The sequence below is a fragment of the Bufo gargarizans genome, chromosome 11, assembly GCF_014858855.1.
Source record: "Bufo gargarizans isolate SCDJY-AF-19 chromosome 11, ASM1485885v1, whole genome shotgun sequence".
Taxonomy (NCBI): domain Eukaryota; kingdom Metazoa; phylum Chordata; class Amphibia; order Anura; family Bufonidae; genus Bufo; species Bufo gargarizans.
In genome coordinates, this window is record NC_058090.1 from 19,753,973 (window position 1) to 19,776,827 (window position 22,855).

The following is a 22,855-nucleotide window of genomic DNA, read 5'->3' on the forward strand; positions in this document are numbered from 1 at the left end:
ATTGACAATGAATGGGGACAAAACGGAAGCGTTTTCTCCAGTATTGAGATCTTCTGCCGGATCCCAATACCGAAAAATATTAACGCTAGTGTGAAAGTAGCCTAACAGTAGAGCAGAGTGCTGATATTATACGATACATATACTAGGGCAGATATCAGAGCACAGATATCACATGTATATTGGGGCAGATATCGGAGCACAGATATTACATGTATATTGGGGAAGATATCAGAGCACAGATATTACATGTATATTGGGGCTAATATCGGAGCACAGATATTACATGTACGGTATATTGGGGAAGATATCAGAGCACAGATATTACATATATATTAGAGCAGATATCAGAGCACAGATATTACATGTATATTGGGGCAGATATCAGAGCACAGATATTACATGTATATTGGGGAAGATATCAGAGCACAGATATTACATATATATTAGAGCAGATATCGGAGCACAGATATTACATGTATATTGGGGCAGATATCGGAGCACAGATATTACATGTATATTGGGGCAGATATCAGAGCACAGATATTACATATATATTAGAGCAGATATCAGAGCACAGATATTACATGTATATTGGGGAAGATATCAGAGCACAGATATTACATATATATTAGAGCAGATATCGGAGCACAGATATTACATGTATATTGGGGCAGATATCGGAGCACAGATATTACATGTATATTGGGGCAGATATCGGAGCACAGATATTACATGTATATTGGGGAAGATATCAGAGCACAGATATTACATATATATTAGAGCAGATATCAGAGCACAGATATTACATGTATATTGGGGAAGATATCAGAGCACAGATATTACATATATATTAGAGCAGATATCGGAGCACAGATATTACATGTATATTGGGGCAGATATCGGAGCACAGATATTACATGTATATTGGGGCAGATATCGGAGCACAGATATTGCATGTATATTGGGGCAGATATCAGAGCACAGATATTACATGTACGGTATATTGGGGCAGATATCAGAGCACAGATATCACATGTATATTGGGGAAGATATCAGAGCACAGATATTACATGTATATTGGGGCAGATATCAGAGCACAGATATTACATGTACGGTATATTGGGGCAGATATCAGAGCACAGATATCACATGTATATTAGAGCAGATATCAGAGCACAGATATTACATGTACATTAGAGCAGATATCAGAGCACAGATATTACATGTATATTGGGGCTAATATCGGAGCACAGATATTACATGTACGGTATATTAGGGAAGATATCAGAGCACAGATATTACATGTATATTGGGTCAGATATCAGAGCACAGATATTACATGTATATTGGGGAAGATATCAGAGCACAGATATTACATGTATATTGGGGCAGATATCACATGTATATTGGGTCAGATATCAGAGCACAGATATTACATGTATATTGGGGAAGATATCAGAGCACAGATATTACATGTATATTGGGGCAGATATTACATGTATATTGGGGCAGATATCGGAGCACAGATATTACATGTATATTGGGGCAGATATCGGAGCACAGGTATTACATGTATATTGGGGCAGATATCACATGTATATTGGGTCAGATATCAGAGCACAGATATTACTTGTATATTGGGGCAGATATCGGAGCACAGATATTACATGTATATTGGGGAAGATATCGGAGCACAGGTATTACATGTATATTGGGGAAGATATTGGAGCACAGATATTACATGTATATTGGGACAGATATTACATATATATTAGAGCAGATATTAGAGCACAGATATTACATATATATTAGAGCAGATATCAGAGTACAGATATTACATATATATTAGAGCAGATATCAGAGTACAGATATTACATATATATTAGAGCAGATATTAGAGCACAGATATTACATGTATATTGGGGCAGATATCAGAACACAGATATTACATGTACATTGGGGCAGATATCGGAGCACAGATATTACATGTATATTGGGGCAGATATCACATGTATATTGGGGCAGATATCACATGTATATTGGGGCAGATATCCGAGTACACCGTAGGATCGCTCTCCGACTGTATTCTCCCTACAATGTCAGAAAGCCCTTGTGATATCCAAATTGTCATTCTGCATTCAGCGCCGGAGCCATAAAAATCTTATTGCATTTGTCTGCGCGGTTGCTTAAAGCGCTCGGCGGTGCTTACAGACAATTCTGATTTTCTAAGCCGAGCTTTTAATGACCTCTGTTTATTAAGCAGGGATGGAATTTGCTTCCAAATGTAGATTGGGAGGGAGAACGGGAGCTTTATGAGCGTGTAAGCAAAACCGCAAGCGCTCCTTAATAGGCCTCCGCCATTCACCTTCTCTGGGTGGAAGCGCTATGGTTACCAGCGGTCTGGGCACCGAACCCGACACGGGCACTGAGAGCTTCCTTTTCCTGACTCTTGGGAAGTGCCCGCTCAGCAGATTCACAGCGTATGGAGGAGTCTCCGCACTGTTAAAGGGACAGTGCCTACAATATTCAGACTATGGGCAGGAGGGCTCAGCCCCGGGCGGTGTCAGAGCCGGTGCATTCCATTGATTATTACTCGTTTTTACTTTTATTTAATATATTTTGACTCTGGATGACCTGATCTCCTGCAGTCTTACATGAGGCGCCAGTCATGGGTTTACCACATTGCATCTTTATACCCACATCCAAAATAATTATTCCAGGGAAAAGTAAAAAAAAAAAAAAAACTGAAATCTTGCACTTTTGCTGCTAACTGCACCGAGGACACAATCCTCTGCCAGGTGACGTACACGAGCCTGATTCTATTCTCTTGTCTTACCCGTAGAGAGCAAAAGGGGGCAGAGCCGGCGGGAATTCTTTATATTTTGGTCAAAAAGTTTTTATATACTGCCGATACGGAGGGATGCACTGACTATGCGGAGGGCTATACTGACGATGCGGAGGGCTATACTGACGATACGGAGGGATGCACTGACGATGCGGAGGGCTATACTGACGATACGGAGGGATGCACTGACGATGCGGAGGGCTATACTGACGATACGGAGGCATGCACTGACGATGCGGAGGGCTATACTGACGATACGGAGGGCTATACTGACGATACGGAGGGCTATACTGACGATGCGGAGGGCTATACTGACGATGCGGAGGGCTATACTGACGATGCGGAGGGCTATACTGACGATGCGGAGGGCTATACTGACGATGCGGAGGGCTATACTGACGATGCGGAGGGCTATACTGACGATGCGGAGGGCTATACTGACGATACGGAGGCATGCACTGACGATGCGGAGGTCTATACTGACGATGCGGAGGTCTATACTGACGATGCGGAGGGCTATACTGACGATACGGAGGGATGCACTGACAATGCGGAGGGCTATACTGACGATGCGGAGGGATGCACTGACAATGCGGAGGGCTATACTGACGATGCGGAGGGCTATACTGACGATGCGGAGGGCTATACTGACGATGCGGAGGGCTATACTGACGATGCGGAGGGCTATACTGACGATACGGAGGGCTATACTGACGATACGGAGGGATGCACTGACGATGCGGAGGGCTATACTGACGATACGGAGGGCTATACTGACGATACGGAGGGATGCACTGACGATGCGGAGGGCTATACTGACTATACGGAGGCATGCACTGACGATGCGGAGGGCTATACTGACGATACGGAGGCATGCACTGACTATGCGGAGGGCTATACTGACGATACGGAGGCATGCACTGACGATGCGGAGGGCTATACTGACGATACGGAGGGATGCACTGACGATACGGAGGGGTGCGCTGAGGATACGGAGGGGTGCGCTGGGGATACGGAGGGGTGCGCTGGGGATACGGAGGGGTGCGCTGGGGATACGGAGGGGGTGCGCTGAGGATACGGAGGGGGTGCGCTGGGGATACGGAGGGGTGCGCTGGGGATACGGAGGGGTGCGCTGGGGATACGGAGGGGTGCGCTGGGGATACGGAGGGGGTGCGCTGGGGATACGGAGGGGGTGCGCTGGGGATACGGAGGGGGTGCGCTGGGGATACGGAGGGGGTGCGCTGGGGATACGGAGGGGTGCGCTGGGGATACGGAGGGGTGCGCTGGGGATACGGAGGGGTGCGCTGACGATACGGAGCAGGTTTTGATATTTTCCAGCATATTATTCTGCACCATTCACATGCTGCACGGGGCCGGTGACCCCACTATAGGGAATGTAGAGGTTACAGCCAGAAACCCGAGTGCGCTGTAGATGTGACATGAGGGTCGGGGGACCCCGGCACTGATTTTGCTTTGGGGCCCCGGGGACTTTAGCTGCTCCTCTGTATGGGGCTCCTGCAGATCTGTGTGAACCCTGGTCCAGAGGTGTCAGCCGGAGCTCCCTGCCCCCACCCCTGCTATTAAGGGCTTTAGTGGGGTGTTGTCAGCCCTGCATACTTCATCTTCTCCCGGCTTATGTGTTCCTGAGAGCGATGACGGAAGTGTCGCCTCCGTGTCGTCTCCGCGGCGTGTCACTATATCCAGGGGTGACAGGCGGATATTAACATATCTGATCATCCGCCTCAAAATCCTCGTCCTCTGCTGTAGAGCCGCCATACCACTGTTCTATAGTCCCGGCCAGTTACCATTCAAGGGTCTGGAAAAGCTGGGTGGTAATGGCAGTGGCCCCGGGGTCCAGTTTCGGACTGTGATACCTAAAATTCAAACCCCTTATCATCAACCAAGTCTGACAGAGGTGAGTGATGGCTCCAAGGGCCTGGGCCCCCCGGAACGTCCTCTGGTACCCTGGTGGGCCTGTTCAACCCTGCCGGCGTCAGCAGCCTCTGTTGTGTAACTACAAATCCCAGCATGCTCTAGTCACATCTGTGAGAATTCCAAAAACAGCCAAGCAAGTGTGCATGCTGGGAGTTGTAGTTTCATAGCAGCTGGAGTTCCGGCTTTCCTTTTCATGGGCAAATAGATATGTAATGCAAACCTGCGGCCACCTTATTAGGCTCCATGAGGCACTATGAAGCATGAGGTACTATGAGGCATGAGGTACTATGAGGCATGAGGTACTATGAGGCACTATGATGCACGCGGTACTATGAAGCATGAGGCACTATGAAGCATGAGGCACTATGAGGCATGAGGCACTATGAGGCATGAGGCATTATGAGGCTCTAGTGATGCTAATAGTCTCCCTGTGGCTTCAGAAATGGCTTTCTAAGGGTTAACCCTAAGTGGAACTCTTTGCTGTACCCTGATGGCCAAGTCTTCTCCCTCATCTGGTTGCACCGCTGTCATGTGGCCACTAGGGGCAGTGTTTGCCAGGAATCCTGAAATATTGGGGGTCAGCTATAAAAGTGTCAGACAAGTCACCCCGGGGCCACGCTATAAATCCTGGAATGAAGCCGAACGCTCCTGGCGTCCATTTTTTGAGAACTTGGGATAATCCTGGTAAGCTGCGGCGGTCATTTTGCTGCGTAATCATAAAATACGTAATAGACCGCCATAGCCGCAGTTCTTCAGAAGTGACGCCATCCGGATTCCTCTGGCATTTTGGGTGTTTTTCGTGTTCTTCTGTTTTACACCCGGGACATTTCCATATAATCACCGCCGAGCGGCGGCGGCATGTGATTGGCTGGTGCGGGCTGTAATAACACGCTGCCGTAGACGATCGCTATAAACTTGTCAAGTGCTGCAAACATTTCACAGTCTTTGCTAAAAGATGACAATGGAGGCAGCTGCGCCATTCTCTGTCTGCGGAGTATGCCCCCTCCTCATCGCCCAGCGCTGAATGGGTTAAGCTGAGGTGCCGGGCCGCAGGAGCAGCTGTTCTACGACATCTCAGACCCCATTGAGATTCAATTCACACGACGAGGAGAAGATTCGAAAACAAGACGGCGCGAGCAGACACGGAGCGCAGCGTTAAGAGGGATAAACTGTGACTGTCACAATTGAGTTAGGACCATAATCCAGTTAGAGGATCTCTTTATGCAGAGTCACGTCATCCGCAGTAATTGAAGCCAAGCTGTCCTCGGTGAGCGACACGTGACGCATGTAGCAGAGCCGAGTGTGTCCAGTGCTGTAAGACATTGCTGAAGATGCCATGTGTAGCTAAATGTCAGATGCAGCAGAGCTGAGAGTAGCATAGCTTAGGTATGTATGTCATATGCAGCAGAGCTGAGAGTAGCATAGCTTAGGTATGTATGTCATATGCAGCAGAGCTGAGAGTAGCATAGCTTAGGTTTGTCATATGCAGCAGAGCTGAGAGTAGCATAGCTTAGGTATGTATGTCATATGCAGCAGAGCTGAGAGTAGCATAGCTTAGGTATGTATGTCAGATGCAGCAGAGCTGAGAGTAGCATAGCTTAGGTATGTATGTCAGATGCAGCAGAGCTGAGAGTAGCATAGCTTAGGTATGTATGTCAGATGCAGCAGAGCTGAGAGTAGCATCGCTTAGGTATGTATGTCATATGCAGCAGAGCTGAGAGTAGCATCGCTTGGGTATGTATGTCAGATGCAGCAGAGCTGAATATACTACATCTTAGAAGGGTGTGCCAGATGCAGCAGTGCTAAGGGTGCTACATGCAAACTTTCTTGAATGTCAGATGCAGCAGTGCTGACTATGCTATAGCTTAGGGGTATATGTCAAAAGCAGCAAATGTGCAATGCTGGGTTTGTCAGATATAGCAGTACTGAGTGTTCACAGCAGGAGCAGTGAGTTTGTCATGTGGCTCGCCCATTCTGGTTGCAATGTTCTCTCTGTGCTGGGGGCTGCCAGCTCCGATAACGGTCTCAGTACACGACGCACAAAGTCTCCAATGACAGACTCAGTGCTGCTACATCACTACAAGCACTCCTGCCACAGTGCTGGCCCGGTGATTGGGCGGACGCCTTCATATTGGGCTGATAATGGCAGTGAATATTAATTGGCCGTGTTAATGGCTCTGGGATTGATCCGGGCTCCTGGTGTAATGGATTCAGCTCTGACACAGACAGCAATTTGCAGATTAGAGATGGAAGACGTGCAAGTTAAAAACTCTGAAGGACGTCGGTGCTTGGGTGACGCTCTGCCACCTCTGCTGCACTAGGCCGGTAATATCTGGATGGTGCCCTGGGTCCCCCACCGGAGGGGTGTCCAGAGCTATGGAGATACCCCACCATCAGGTACTAATAATGCCGCCATACTATGCACACATAACTCTGCCACCCAGCTGCCTGTACAGCTCTGCTCAGTCAATGAGTTAGGCTAGGTCTACACGACGACATTTTGTCGCACGACAGATAGGGCACAACTACACTGCAACATTTGTCGCGGGACGTTTATGGTGTCGCACTGCAACATGCAACATACTGCGACGCGACAGTCGCCCGAAAAATCGATCTCGAATGGATTTTCGGCGACTGTGGCGTCGCAGTATGTTGCAGTGCGACACCATAGACTGCCATTATAAAAATGTTGCGCGACAAATGTCGTCGTGTAGACCTTGCCTTAAGGAGCAAAGATGCTTCTCCTGCATCGTCTCTTCCAGCTCCGGACACCTGCAATTTGGGTGCAGCTTCACTTGCCCTTTAAACATGACTATGGCTGGTCCTGAGGCTTCCCCCTAACATAAAGCTGACGTGAAGTAGCGCATAGAGGTTGATGTGATGGCGCCATCTACTGACCTGAATAGTATTAAAAATGTCAGAAGACTTTAGTGTAGAGGGGGATTCATGCAGGAGCAACAGGGGTTAAATAGTTATATGCAGAAGAGCTGTGTTTGTCGGATCAGACCTGACTTAGGTGCAGTACAGCTGGTCGTTCAGGTTCAGCAGGATTGAGCGGGGGACACACATTGGGGGTCTGATGGTGAAGGCGCCTAACATAAGCTCAGGTCTCTTACCGTCACCTCCTGGATATTCCCAAGCGTCGAACACAGCGCAAAAACACCCATGCGAAAAAATATTGTTACAAGTGTGTTACAAAATAGCAAAATGTGATCTTGCAACTTTTCTTCCAGCTATTGCTTTGTAAATGACCTGTGGTATAGCAGTGCTGAGTTTGTCAGAGGCAGCTGATCAGTTTATGTCAAATAAGGGCACTTTCACACTAGCGTTATTCTTTTCCGGCACGGAGTTTCGTCACAGGGGCCCTATACCGGAAAAGAACTGATCAGGCAGATCCCCATGCATTCTGAATGGAGAGCGATCCGTTCAGGATGCATCAGGATGTCTTCAATCATTTTGACTGATCAGGCAAAAGATAAAACCGTAGCATGCTACGGTTTTATCTCCGGCGAAAAAAAACTGAAGCCATCCTGAATGCTGGATCCGGCATTTTCCCCCATAGGATTGTATTAGTGCCGGATCCGGCATTCAAAATACCGGCATGCGCAGACCGGTAAAACTGTGAAAAAAGATACAAGACGGATCCGTCTGTCCACATGACAAGCGGAGCGACGGATCAGTTATTGCAATGCATTTGTGAGACTGATCCGCATCTGGATGCGTCTCACATCCAGATCGCGGATCCGGCGGGCAGTTCTGACGACTGAACTGCCCCCGGATCACACTGCCGCAAGTGTGAAAGTAGCCTTAGAAAGTGTAGAATCTGTAATCTGTTTCCCGGAGCAGACCTGACTGACAACTGTCTCTGCCCCTGGACTCCAGCGCAGGGGGCGGGGCCAAATGGATACATGTTGTAACAATGTATCACAGGGTGCTGACCTAATCTTCTTCTGAGGTCATAATATCTTCATCCTCTTCTGTCATAGACAGATATGAGATATAGATGTGCAGAGTTAATTTTTTTTTTTTTTACTTGAATTCCATCATTTTACTTTTCTTCTTTGTGTTAATATGGGGTAAAAAAAAGAAAAAATTTTAAATCCAAAATTGCGGATAATCCATTTGACACCCGGGATGGGCTCTGTAATTCCTTTTTACAATGATGTTAATATCCTTCTGAGTAGAACTATCTCTTATCTAGAACAATTAGGAGATCTCTCTGTCCCTGCAGCGCCCACCCGGGCGGATTCACTGACCTGTTCCACCACATTGTCCTCTCTGGAGATCGGCTTCTAAGCTGCTCCGGTTATGGTCTTAAAGGGCCAGCAGCCTTGAGATTATAACAGGTCAGGGGAGGGATGATGTCAGAGGTCTGGGGGTTGGGGGTAGAGGTATCTGATGTAATGGACTCCAGTGACTGGCCCCCTGTATGGTGATGTGCATATGGTGCCAGTGTCAGGATGTTGGGTGTTTGTAATCCAATTACTTAGTGTTCCTGACGTGTTTTCCTTCTTTCAGGTCCAGATGTTGGAGGCTGGAGCAGAACTTCCATCGAGAAAGGACCTTCCAGTAAGAAGAGGCCGACGTCTCGCCTTCAGGAGAAGCTCTGCGCCAAATCCTGCTCAGTGTCACCAGCTTCATCCCTGGGAAGGAAAAGATAATTCCAGGGTGGTCCCCATCAATGGCCGGCAGAGGTGGAGCATCCCTGCACCTTTAGCCGGACACAAGCACATTAAATGCTGAGATTTGCACTCCTCCTTCTTTGCTTTTGCACCTCTAGTTTTAGCAAAGGCCTTTTATTTTCTCCAAACCAGAAATGGGCCTGTGGACTGTACTTTGGCCCATGGACTGGGTGTCGTTTTTGAAGTCGTGGATTGTTTTTGCACTTGGGCTATCCATGCAGATGACGCTCTCCAGGGCCTGCCCCACCGTGTGCCGATGCGACCGGAACTTTGTCTACTGTAACGAGCGGAGTTTGACCTCAGTGCCTCTTGGGATTCCGGAGGGTGTAACAGTGCTCTACCTCCACAACAACCAAATTAACAATGCTGGATTCCCCGCAGAACTACACAACGTCCAGTCGGTGCACACAGTCTACCTGTACGGCAACCAACTGGACGAGTTCCCCATGAACCTCCCCAAGAATGTCAAAGTAGTTCACCTTCAGGAGAACAACATCCAGACCATCTCCGCGGTGGCACTGGCTCAGCTGTTAAAACTGGAGGAGCTGCATTTAGACGATAACTCCATCTCCACCGTCGGCGTGGAGGATGGAGCCTTCCGGGAAGCCATCAGCCTAAAACTGCTCTTCCTGTCCAAGAACCACCTGAGCAGTGTGCCGGTTGGACTTCCCTTAGGTCTACAAGAGTTACGGCTGGATGAGAACCGCATTGCTCGCATTTCAGACCAAGCCTTCCAGAACCTGACCAGCTTGGAACGACTGATTCTTGATGGCAATCTCCTGACCAACAAAGGGATTTCTGATGGCACCTTCAGCCATTTACCCAAATTGAAGGAGTTTTCCGTGGTACGCAACTCCCTCACCAGTCCTCCCACCGATCTCCAGGGCACCTATTTGGTAAAGTTGAACCTCCAGGACAACCAAATCAACCACATACCCGTGTCAGCGTTTGCCAAACTGCACAAGCTCGAGAGATTGGATATTTCAAACAACCGGCTCCAAGTGTTGGTCAAGGGAGTCTTTGATAACTTAACGAACTTGAAACAGTTGACTGCACGAAACAACCCCTGGTTCTGTGACTGCAGCATCCGATGGGTGACCGAGTGGCTTAAAGCTCTTCCAGCTGCTATTAATGTCCGTGCTTTCATGTGCCAGGGCCCAGAGTATTTCCGGGGGATGGCCGTCAGAGAGCTCAATGTCAATCTTCTCTCTTGTCCAACCACCACTCCTGGCTTACTTCCTGTTACCCAACCTCCTCCGACTATGGCTCTGACCACCCTTCCCCCAACTGTCTTCATGCCTACCCCAACTACTACAGCTCCTACAGTCCCAACACCGACCCCATCACTAGTACCCACGACCGTGCCTGAGCCAAAAATAGTGGTCCTAGAGAAGGTCACCCCACCCATCCAAGAACGCTCACCCATCCAGCTCTCCATCCGTTTTATAAATGACACGAGCGTCCAGGTCAGCTGGTTGTACTTTGTTAGTGTGGTGTCCTACAAGCTGACGTGGGTCAAGATGGGGCACAGCTTGGTGGAGGGGGTTGTGCATGAGCGCATAGTGAGCGGGGAGAAGCAACACTTGAGTTTATTGAACCTAGAACCCAAGTCCACCTACAGGATTTGTTTGGTTCCCTTGGACGCTTTTAATAACTACCAAGCAGGAGAAGAGACTGTCTGTGCTGAGGCCACCACCAAAGCTTCCCTGCTCAACAATGGCAGCAACAGTCCCGCCAGCCACGAGCAGACCACCACCCAGGGCATGGGCTCGCCATTTCTGCTGGCCGGGCTCATTGGGGGGGCAGTCATTTTTGTACTTGTAGTTCTCCTCAGCATCTTCTGCTGGCATATGCACAAAAAGGGTCGCTACACATCTCAGAAATGGAAATACAACCGCGGGCGCCGGAAAGACGACTACTGCGAGGCGGGGACAAAGAAGGACAACTCAATCCTGGAGATGACGGAAACCAGCTTCCAGATCGTCTCCTTAAACAATGACCAGCTCCTTAAAGGAGGTTTCAGACTGCAGCCCATTTACGCCCCAAATGGGGGCATCACTTACACAGACTGTCACATCCCCAATAACCTGAGGTACTGCAACAACAGCAGCGTTCCAGATCTGGAGCACTGCCACACGTGATAGCGCGACGCCCGGGGCTACGGCCCAGTCGCCGGACCGGATGGACGCACTCGTAAAACAGAAGGCAGACCCAGAAGCCCCATTTACATTTGATAAATGTTAGCGCGGTGCGTTTGGGCATCGGATGCTGTGTAATTTATACGGTGTACTATATAACAAAGTGCTATCTTTTCTATTTCCAGTTCATTGCAAACAGTTTTGTAACTCTTTGCTTTTTAAATCTTTCAATTTGCTGAAGTACTGTACAGGGTTGTACAATAAGAACCCGTTTGCCATGATATCACCGCAGCGCTTGTCTTTGATTTTGTTGATGGCGGCGCACATTACTACTTACGGATGTCAGGGGTCAAGTCATTGTACATGCAGCAAGGGGTGATACCCCCCCCATAGCATCCCAAATTCTATATAATAAGGAGTCACTTTAATACTTTACTGGTCTTGACTAGAGATGAGTGAAGTATTGGAAAATTCGATTTGGCTGCTTCGCCAAATTTTACTAAAAAATTTAGAAATTAGCTTTGTGACGAAGCGCATTTCTTTGTAAGCAGTGGGTGCAATGGCCACAATCCAGTGAAAAACAAATAAAACCATTTATAAAATCATACTTACCCCCATCCATCTGATCACAAAGAGTCGGCCGCTGCCATCTTGATTGAAGATCTAGCACAAAATCTGGCGTGGCCCGTGACGACTTCATCATGTCATACGTCACCGCGCACGGGATTTCATGCAGGATCTTCAGTCAAGATGGTGGCAGACGGCTCTTCACACTCAAATGGATGAGGGAAGTATGATGTATTTAGTTTCTTACACCATTTCAGGTAAAATTGATTCATTACCATGAAGCATGAGAAAATTCAGCTTCACAGAGAATCAAGTTTTCCCTGAAATGGAGATCGAATTTCACTAGTCTTGAGTTATTCTCCAGTCACATCCAGAGCTGCAGTCAGAATTCCTGTAGTTTCCTCTCAGCTGCAGGACCTCACAGATCCCAGCTCCATATCTGTACAGAGCATGCTCTGCTTTAATACATTGTGAGAGATGTAGTGTTTGGTGTAGAAATCTCCCATAATGCATCATACCAGTGACCAGTTCATTACAGGAGCTCGGCTGCACTGATATAGAGCGGCATTTCTGATCACAGGCTGTCATCAGCAGGAGAATGAGATTATGTAACAGAAGAATTATGAATGCTGCTCTGAATGTTACTGGACTGCAAGACATATGTCAGGAGAATTATGATTTCAGCTCTGAATGTGACTTCATGTTACAGAAGAATTATGAATGCAGCTCTGGAAACGACTGCACTACGAGATGATGAAGCACCAGAAGTGTGTGTGTCACTCTGGATGTAAGTGGAGTGGGGGAAGTAACCCCAGAATAGTACCTGCAGCTTTGGATGGGACTAGAGTATAAATCAACCATTGCGCCGCAATCTGCGCCTGAAATAAGCCTAATATAGGCATAGTTCAGGATAATAAAGGGTGTACAAGGCTGCTGATCACTGGATATTTGGGGTTGACAGCGATGCAGAACTGCTCGCTTGTATTGTACCTGACCTTGTGTGTTCTGCCCTCTTCGTGTCTCCTCCGGTTCTTCCTGTGCAGGTAGATCGCAGTGGATATGGCGGCGTTCATACGAGGCCACAGGCGTTACGTGATTTCTTGCTGCACGGTTTACATTAGAGACGAGGGAGATTTCTGTGGTCACATTCAATGCTTTTGCCTGCAGGGAATTCTGCGTCACTCACAGATTATTGTATTTTCTGTGAAGAAATATCGGATGTGACTCGGGGAGGATCTCCGTTCCCATCTGCGAGGATTGTGCTGATACCTGATCTGTTCACATCTGCCCCACGACTGACACCAGTATGGAGTCCATTAACCTTTAACGGGGTCCTTCAGGTTCTATGAGGCGCCCATCATATTGAAGTAAAAAAAGACCCATGGCAGACTCCGAAGACAAAAACAGCAAATGGATTTAACTCCAGGATCAGAAAACGTGGCCAGACCTGTCCACAGGCTGCGTGTCCTGCGCAGAGTGATAACGTATAAAGCCTTCCCTGTAGATGGCGCTATACAAAGTATCTATCACTGAAGGAAGGATTTGCTTTAGAATGTTACTAATGTAACGTTTCATAACAGTAAACAAAAATCCCCACAAAATGTATCACAGACATGAATGTAAATAAACAGAGCTGCAGGCTGAGCCCCCCTCCTGCGGAATCCCGGCCAACGGCTGGACTGCGTTTACCTTATTCTCCCCAGGGCAGTGGTGACAAACCATTAGAGGCCGAGTGCCCAAACTGCAACCAATACCCACTTATTTATCGCAAAGTGCCAACACGGCCATGTAACCTGAATACTACAGTCCAGTATAGTATACCTTCTATGTACCTTATCATTTAGCTGTAATAGACTGCCTACATTCAGTTCGCTGCCTGTGCCGTACATGGTGCGCCGCCTGTGCCGTACATGGTGCGCCGCCTGTGCCGTACATGGTGCGCCGCCTGTGCCGTACATGGTGCGCCGCCTGTGCCGTACATGGTGCACCGCCTGTGCCAATGAATGGCAGGAAAAGTCTAAAGCCTCGTGCACAAGACCGTATGTATTTTGTGGTTAGAAAATGTGCAAAAAATATGGATGATGTCCATGTGCATTCCGTATTTTGCGGAACAGAACAGCTGGCCCCTAATAGAACAGCACTATCCTTGTCCATAATGCGGAAAAAATAGGACCTGTTCTATTTTTTTTTTCGGAACGGAAATACGGACATATGGAAATGGAATGCACACGGAGTAACTTCTGTTTTTTTTTGGAGGACCCATTGAAATGAATGGTTCCACATACGGTCTGCAAAAAAAAACAGTAAGAAAAAAAGTTTGTGTGCATGAGGCCTAAGGCATATTGGCACACCACAGACTCCACGGTGCGGGTGCCCACAGAGAGGGTTCAGAGTGCTGCTTCTGGCACCCGTGCCGTAGGTTTCATCAGTTAGACCAGGAACAAAAACATTACTGACATCTGTTAGAAACGGGGACACAGTTTTTTTCATAGCCATTTTTCAACCATTTGTCTAATTTCTTAATGGCCATGAAAACCTGATGAATTTCATATTTTTTATTTTAATAAAGATCCCAAACCCCCGCAGTGCCCTCCGTACACATAATGGCCCCCCAGTAGTACTGTTCCTCATAGTGACCCCCATTTGCAATAATGGCCCCCATAGTGGCCCCCAGCTATAATGTTTTGCTTGAGCCAAAATAAAAAATACCTCATCCACCTGCACGCACAGAGGCAGTCGCTCCCAGCATGAGCGCGTGGTGATGTCATCACGCTAAGCGCAGATCCATTTCAGTCAAGAGAGGAGTGACTGCCGCTGCAGGTGGATGAGGTGAGCATTTAAAAAATTAAGATGTAACCCCTAAAAGGCCATATTGTTATATTGTACCCGTTTAGCGGCCGTTAAAAACTGTCTAATTGGTTTCTATTGAGTCCGTCTGGCCATGGAAACAGCCAAAAATAAGACATGTCCTATTTATTGACGGACGCTATTCACTGGCTGTTAAAAAAAAAAAAAACGTCAATGTGAATAGCCCCATAGACTAAAAATGTCCGTCAGACAGCCATTTTTAACTGTCATGTACATGTAGCCTTAGGGTGCCCTGTACTGATCCTGAGTTACATCCTGTGTTATACTCCAGAGCTGCACTCACTATTCTGCTGGTGCAGTCACTGTGTACATACATTACATTACTTATCCTGTACTGATCCTGTATTATACTCCAGAGCTGCACTCACTATTCTGCTGGTGCAGTCACTGTGTGCATGCATTACTTATCTTGTACTGACCCCGAGTTACATCCTGTATTATACTCCAGAGCTGCACTCACTATTCTGCTGGTGCAGTCACGGTGTACATACATTACTTATCCTGTACTGACCCCGAGTTACATCCTGTATTATACTCCAGAGCTGCACTCACTATTCTGCTGGTGGAGTCACTGTGTACATACATTACTTATCCTGTACTGACCCCGAGTTACATCCTGTATTATACTCCAGAGCTGCACTCACTATTCTGCTGGTGCAGTCACTGTGTACATACATTACTTATCCTGTACTGATCCTGAGTTACATCCTGTATTATACTCCAGAGCTGCACTCACTATTCTGCTGGTGCAGTCACTGTGTACATACATTACTTATCCTGTACTGATCCTGAGTTACATCCTGTATTATACTCCAGAGCTGCACTCACTATTCTGCTGGTGCAGTCACTGTGTACATACATTACTTATCCTGTACTGATCCTGAGTTATATCCTGTATTATACTCCAGAGCTGCACTCACTATTCTGCTGGTGCAGTCACTGTGTACATACATTACTTATCCTGTACTGATCCTGAGTTACATCCTGTATTATACTCCAGAGCTGCACTCACTATTCTGCTGGTGTAGTCACTGTGTACATACATTACTTATCCTGTACTGATCCTGAGTTACATCCTGTATTAGACTCCAGAGCTGCACTCACTATTCTGCTGGTGCAGTCACTGTGTACATACATTACTTATCCTGTACTGATCCTGAGTTACATCCTGTATTAGACTCCAGAGCTGCACTCACTATTCTGCTGGTGCAGTCACTGTGTACATACATTACTTATCCTGTACTGATCCTGAGTTACATCCTGTTTTATACTCCAGAGCTGCACTCACTATTCTGCTGGTGCAGTCACTGTGTACATACATTACTTATCCTGTACTGATCCTGAGTTACATCCTGTATTATACTCCAGAGCTGCACTCACTATTCTGCTGGTGGAGTCACTGTGTACATACATTACTTATCCTGTACTGATCCTGAGTTACATCCTGTATTATACTCCAGAGCTGCACTCACTATTCTGCTGGTGCAGTCACTGTGTACATACATTACATATCCTGTACTGATCCTGAGTTACATCCTGTATTATACTCCAGAGCTGCACTCACTATTCTGCTGGTGCAGTCACTGTGTACATACATTACATATCCTGTACTGATCCTGAGTTACATCCTGTATTATACTCCAGAGCTGCACTCACTATTCTGCTGGTGCAGTCACTGTGTACATACATTACTTATCCTGTACTGATCCTGAGTTACATCCTGTATTAGACTCCAGAGCTGCACTCACTATTCTGCTGGTGCAGTCACTGTGTACATACATTACTTATCCTGTACTGATCCTGAGTTACATCCTGTATTATACTCCAGAGCTGCACTCACTATTCTGCTGGTGCAGTCACTGTGTACATACATTACTTATCCTGTACTGATCCTGAGTTACATCCTGTATTATACTCCAGAGCTGCACTCACTATTCTGCTGGTGCAGTCACTGTGTACATACATTACATATCCTGTACTGATCCTGAGTTACATCCTGTATTATACTCCAGAGCTGCACTCACTATTCTGCTGGTGCAGTCACTGTGTACATACATTACTTATCCTGTACTGACCCTGAGTTACATCCTGTATTATACTCCAGAGCTGCACTCACTATTCTGCTGGTGCAGTCACTGTGTACATACATTACATTACTTATCCTGTACTGATCCTGAGTTACATCCTGTATTATACCTTAGAGTCACATACATAATACTGCAGCTTCAGAGCTGAAATCCCCCAGTATTTCCTGCTTGTCTGTTATCTGCACAGTTTGCTGTAGTGATTTGCATTCTGGGCTCTGAACCAATCATCTGATGCCTTCTGCATTATTGGGGGGGGGGGGGGTACTTGACTAATAATCTGCGCCCCTCATCAGTATAAGGCACGTGCAGCTCCCCCGACGCTCCAGGAGGTCCTGTATGAAGCAGCTGTATCAGGATGTATTGTTTTAATTCCGTTTCTGTACCGCCGTGCATACAGCCGGGTAATCCACCATCTGGCATACGCAGCGAGCGGGGACGGTTGCAGGATGGGGGCTGCGTACGGTCTACGAGTCTCTTCTCCTCTCACTTCCCTAAACTGTTATAATTGCTGATATAAAATGGAAAGACTTTGCTGCAGCAACAAATCACGTCGTGCGGCGACTGCGCTCCCGGGAGATGCCGCCTAAATCATCCAGCTTTCCAGACGCTCTCAAATTACTCCCAGAGCAAGAAAAGAAAGTCACGCCAAGAAAAGGAGTGCGTCTTCGTGCTATCCGATTCCGGAAAAGCTGGGTGATCATTAATTCAGCCGTCGTCATTCCTGACATGTCTGTTTAGGTAGCTGCTTGCATCCCCTATGTACTAACAGGTCTGGAGCATACAGTATTATGACTCCTATGTTCAGCCATTCCTTGGTTATTCCTACTAAAAGAATTGTCAGCAATACAGATCCGTCTGGGTGTTCCCAGTCGGGGGGAGTCCCAGCATACTGGGAGCACTGACCGGATGGTGTCAGACTGGGCAGGAACACACTTCCAACTGGGACTGTACGGCAGACTGCTGGCAATTCATTCATAACTTCTATTAGGAATAATAGAGGAATAAGGCAAGATAGTCATGAAAATACTTTACCGTGATTATTATATGGGGAATGCCAGTAGTTATTATAACGGACATGTCGGGAGAGGTGACCGCTGCTCTTGAAATCTCCTCCGCAGCCCTATAAACAGGGTATTGATCGGCGTGCTCGTAGCCGCCGATCCTTTTTACACTTCGGCCTTCAAATTTAATGTGAAGATACAAAATGGAAACTTTCTAATGAGTTGCTCCTTGTCCCTGAATTTCTCCAAGTCATCGTTAATAAGGGGCCTTGGAGTGTAATATTGGACGTGGCGGCGGCTTTACTTATAATTGTGCAGCAGAGAATTGCAGCGCTCCATCCAGAGGAGGCGTGAGGTTAACCCCGACAAAAGAGCAGCGAGATGATGGGGGTGGGGGCGTCCGTCCCTCCGAGAAGCCGTCTGCTCTCTATACTCCCAGATAAATTACATCCAATTAGAGGATCGCCCCCCGGACACCGCGTCTACCGTCTCTTCCATTTCTTTACAGGTTATTAAAAGTTTCCTCTTGTGTAAAAATTATCAAGTAACAGCAAAGTGTAAATGATATAAATGTGGTGCAGACTTATCAGGAGGTAAGTGCGCGATACAGCAGAATATCTTAAAGGGCCAGTAACCCGTCCCGAGCTGTATCTTGTAGCACTGGAGAGGCTCATATCAGTCAGATAGGAGGTTAGGTCAGTGCTGTAGCCTCCAGACTTCTCTGCCTTCTCCTCAAGACTTTTCCCTTCCACACTCCTCTGTACCCTACCAGACTATTCTGTCCCCTCCAGACTTTTCTGTTTCTTCCAGGCCTCTTCATCTCCTCCAGACTCCATTGACCTCCTCTGCCCTCCGCCAGACTCCTCTGCCCTCCTCCAGATCCCACTGTCCTCATCTGCCCTCCTAGAGACTCCTCTACCCTCCTCCGGACTGCACTGTCCTCCTCCAGACCCCTCTGCCCCCCTCCAGACTCCACTGACCCCTCTGCCCTCTCCAGACCCCTCTGCCCTCCCTCAGACTACTCTGCCCCCTTCCATACTCCACTGCCCACTTACAGACCCCTCTGACCTCCTCCAGACTCCACTGACCCCTCTGCCCTCTCCAGACCCCTCTGCCCTCCTCCAGACCCCTCTGCCCTCCTCCAGACCCCTCTGCCCTCCTCCAGACCCCTCTGCCCTCCCTCAGACTACTCTGCCTCCCTCCATACTCCACTGCCCTCTTACAGACACCTCTGCCCTCCTCCAGACTCCATTGATCCCCTCTGCCCTCCTCCAGACCCCTTTGCCCTCCTCCAGACTCCTCTGCCCTCCTCCAGACCCCTCTGTCCTCCTCCAGACCCCTCTGCCCTCCTCCAGACCCCTCTGCCCTCCTCCAGACCCCTCTGTCCTCCTCCAGACCCCTCTGTCCTCCTCCAGACCCCTTTGCCCTCCTCCAGACCCCACTGCCCTCCTCCAGACCCCTTTGCCCTCCTCCAGACCCCTCTGTCCTCCTCCAGACCCCTCTGTCCTCCTCCAGACCCCTCTGTCCTCCTCCAGACCCCTCTGCCCTCCTCCAGACCCCTCTGCCCTCCTCCAGACCCCTCTGCCATCCTCCAGACCCTTGCCTCCTCCAGACCCCTCTGCCCTCCTCCAGACCCCTCTGCCCTCCTCCAGACCCCTTTGCCCTCCTCCAGACCCCTCTGCCCTCCTCCAGACCCCTCTGCCCTCCTCCAGACTCCTCTGCCCTCCCTCAGACCCCTCTGCCCTCCTCCAGACCCCTCTGCCCTCCTCCAGACTCCTCTGCCCTCCCTCAGACCCCTCTGCCCTCCTCCAGACCCCACTGCCTCCCTCCAGACCCCACTGCCCCCCCCCCCCCCACCATACTATTCTGTCCCCTACAGACACCTCTGGCGGTGATGGCAAACAGAAAGATCATACATGCTGAAATTTAAAATCCAAGTGGCTGATTCTTCACCTTGAGGCAGAGTCAGGAAGGCCTCAGACCCATTAGATGGTTGTAGTCTCCTAGACATCTTCCAGTTTGCCTGACCTGAATCTAACTGCATTGCCGGTTTAAAGGGGTCATCTGACTGCAGCAAATGGCATTTATCATGTAGAGACCGTTTATACAAGGCCCTTACTAATGTATTATGATTCTTTATATTGCCTCCCTTGCTGGATTCATTCTTGGAGAACCCCAATACATTAGTAAGGGCCTTGCAGAAACTTTCTCTACATGATAAATGCCATTTGCTGAAGTCAGACGACCCCTTTAAGGGTACTCAGAGTTATTGTAGCGCTACTGATTGATTTTAATATGTGATTGCACAATGAAGACACCTTTGACATTTCATAGAGACATCAGAAGTTTCAATAGTTGGAGATCCGAGTACTGAGACCCCCATCAGTTTCTAAGATGAGGGGATTGAAGCGCGTAGCCGAGCGCCATCTCTTCTTGCCAGCTGCAGATAAAGCTCATAGAGGGACAGGAGCCGCAGCTCTTCTGGCAATCATAGAGTATTCGGGGACCATCATGAACCCCGATGCCTCCTCCCTCTGCCGCATTCAATGCCTCCTGCTTCTTCCACCATTCCCCGGGAGGTTGGCGCTGGGAGCCCCGGACGCTTGGTTCCTGCTGCCGCATACTGCTGAGATATTATCAAGTGACATGAAGAAGAGATTCATCACCAACTACAGGAACAAAGAGCAACAAAGTATCAATCAAGACAAAGTGTTAATCTGTAAGAGAACATAAATACAGGACCTGCAGAACATTGCATCAGATATACAGAGCTGCAGATAACTGCATGAGATACACATTTGCAGAACATTGCTCCACAGATAAAGAACATGCAGAACATTGCACCAGATATACAGAATCTTCAGAACATTGCATCCGATATACAGAACATGAAGAACATTGCACCACATATACAAAATCTGCAGAACATTGATCAGATATATTGTACATGTAGAACATTGCACCACATACAAAGAATTTGCAGAGCATTGCACCAGATATATAAAACATGCAGAACGCAATGATATACAGAACATGAAGAACATTGCACCACAAACACAGAATCTGCAGAGTATTGTTTAAGTGCATCTGAAGAGCATTGCACCACATATACAAAATCTGCAGAAGATTAAATCAGATATATTGAGCTTGCAAAACATTGCACCACATACACCGAATCTGCAGAGCATTGCACCAGATAAAACATGCAGAACATTGCCGGCAGTTACAAGCCATCCAGCAGCTGTGTATAATCCTGCGCTGCTCAGTGTTTTCTGGGCACAGGTGTAAGCTGCAGGGAGTACAGGGGTCACCAGGCTGGATTTAAATTACTTGTGACCTGAGGGGGGGTCATGGGGAAGGAGAGCAGCTAATGATATGTTTCACTAACGGCTCCTGTCTGGATGGATGAGGTCACTTTCACGTGTGCAGCTGTGTGTGCGGCAGGTATGCTGCGGAGCTGCGGTCTGTTCCAGCGATTCGCATCCAGATATTCATGTAATAAAGGCCCAAAATACCAGTGTGGATACAGAGTCCCAACTGAAGGTCAAGCCTGACCCAAGGACATATATGCAGAATGCAGAAGAGGCTGCCCGCAGTCCCATGTAACACCACAGATAACACATAATAATGGCTCTCTAAGCAACCCCAGCCTGCATATACAGTATTTATACCTGGAGAGATTCAGGCTGCTCTATATATCTGGAGAGGTTCAGGATGCTCTGTGTATCTGGAGGGGTTCAGGCTGCTCCGTGTATCTGGAGGGGTTCAGGCTGTTCTGTGTATCTGGAGAGGTTCAGGCTGGTCTGTGTATTTGGAGGGGTTCAGGATGCTCTGTGTATCTGGAGGGGTTCAGGCTGCTCCGTGTATCTGGAGAGGTTCAGGCTGGTCTGTGTATCTGGAGGGGTTCAGGCTGCTCCGTGTATCTGGAGAGGTTCAGGCTGGTCTGTGTATCTGGAGGGGTTCAGGCTGCTCCGTGTATCTGGAGAGGTTCAGGCTGGTCTGTGTATCTGGAGGGGTTCAGGCTGCTCCGTGTATCTGGAGGGGTTCAGGCTGCTCTGTGTATCTGGAGAGGTTCAGGCTGGTCTGTGTATTTGGAGGGGTTCAGGCTGCTCCGTGTATCTGGAGGGGTTCAGGCTGTTCTGTGTATCTGGAGAGGTTCAGGCTGCTCTGTGTATCTGGAGGGGTTCAGGCTGCTCCGTGTATCTGGAGAGGTTCAGGCTGGTCTGTGTATTTGGAGGGGTTCAGGCTGCTCCGTGTATCTGGAGAGGTTCAGGCTGCTCCGTGTATCTGGAGAGGTTCAGGCTGCTCCGTGTATCTGGAGAGGTTCAGGCTGCTCCGTGTATCTGGAGGGGTTCAGTCTGCTCTGTGTATCTGGAGGAGTTCAGGCTGGTCTGTGTATTTGGAGGGGTTCAGGCTGCTCCGTGTATCTGGAGAGGTTCAGGCTGCTCTGTGTATCTGGAGGGGTTCAGGCTGCTCTTTGTATTCAGAGGGGTTAAGGCTGCTCTATGTATCTGGAGAGGTTCAAGCTGTTCTGTGTATCTAGAGGGATTCAGGCTGCTCTATATATCTGGAGGAGTTCAGGCTGGAGGGGTTCTGGCTATTCTATGTATCTGGAGATGTTCATGCTGCTCTTTATATCTGGAGGGAATCAGACTGCTCTGTGTATTTGGAGGGGCTCAGGCTCCTCTGTGTATCTGGAGAGGTTCATGATGCTCCATCTATCTGGAGGGGT

At 48.2% G+C, this 22,855-nt stretch overlaps 1 protein-coding gene across 1 annotated transcript in view; it reads left to right on the forward strand.

Annotated features, from left to right (window-relative positions):
- The window catches only part of FLRT2 (fibronectin leucine rich transmembrane protein 2), a 44,272-nt gene extending 32,366 nt beyond the window's left edge, over positions 1–11,906 (forward strand). The window contains exon 2 of the mRNA XM_044271710.1: positions 9,299–11,906. Coding sequence (XP_044127645.1) covers positions 9,597–11,603 — 2,007 coding nt within the window. The 5' untranslated portion in view covers positions 9,299–9,596 and the 3' untranslated portion in view covers positions 11,604–11,906. The remainder of the gene's footprint in view (positions 1–9,298) is intronic.
- The last annotated feature ends 10,949 nt before the right edge of the window (positions 11,907–22,855 follow it).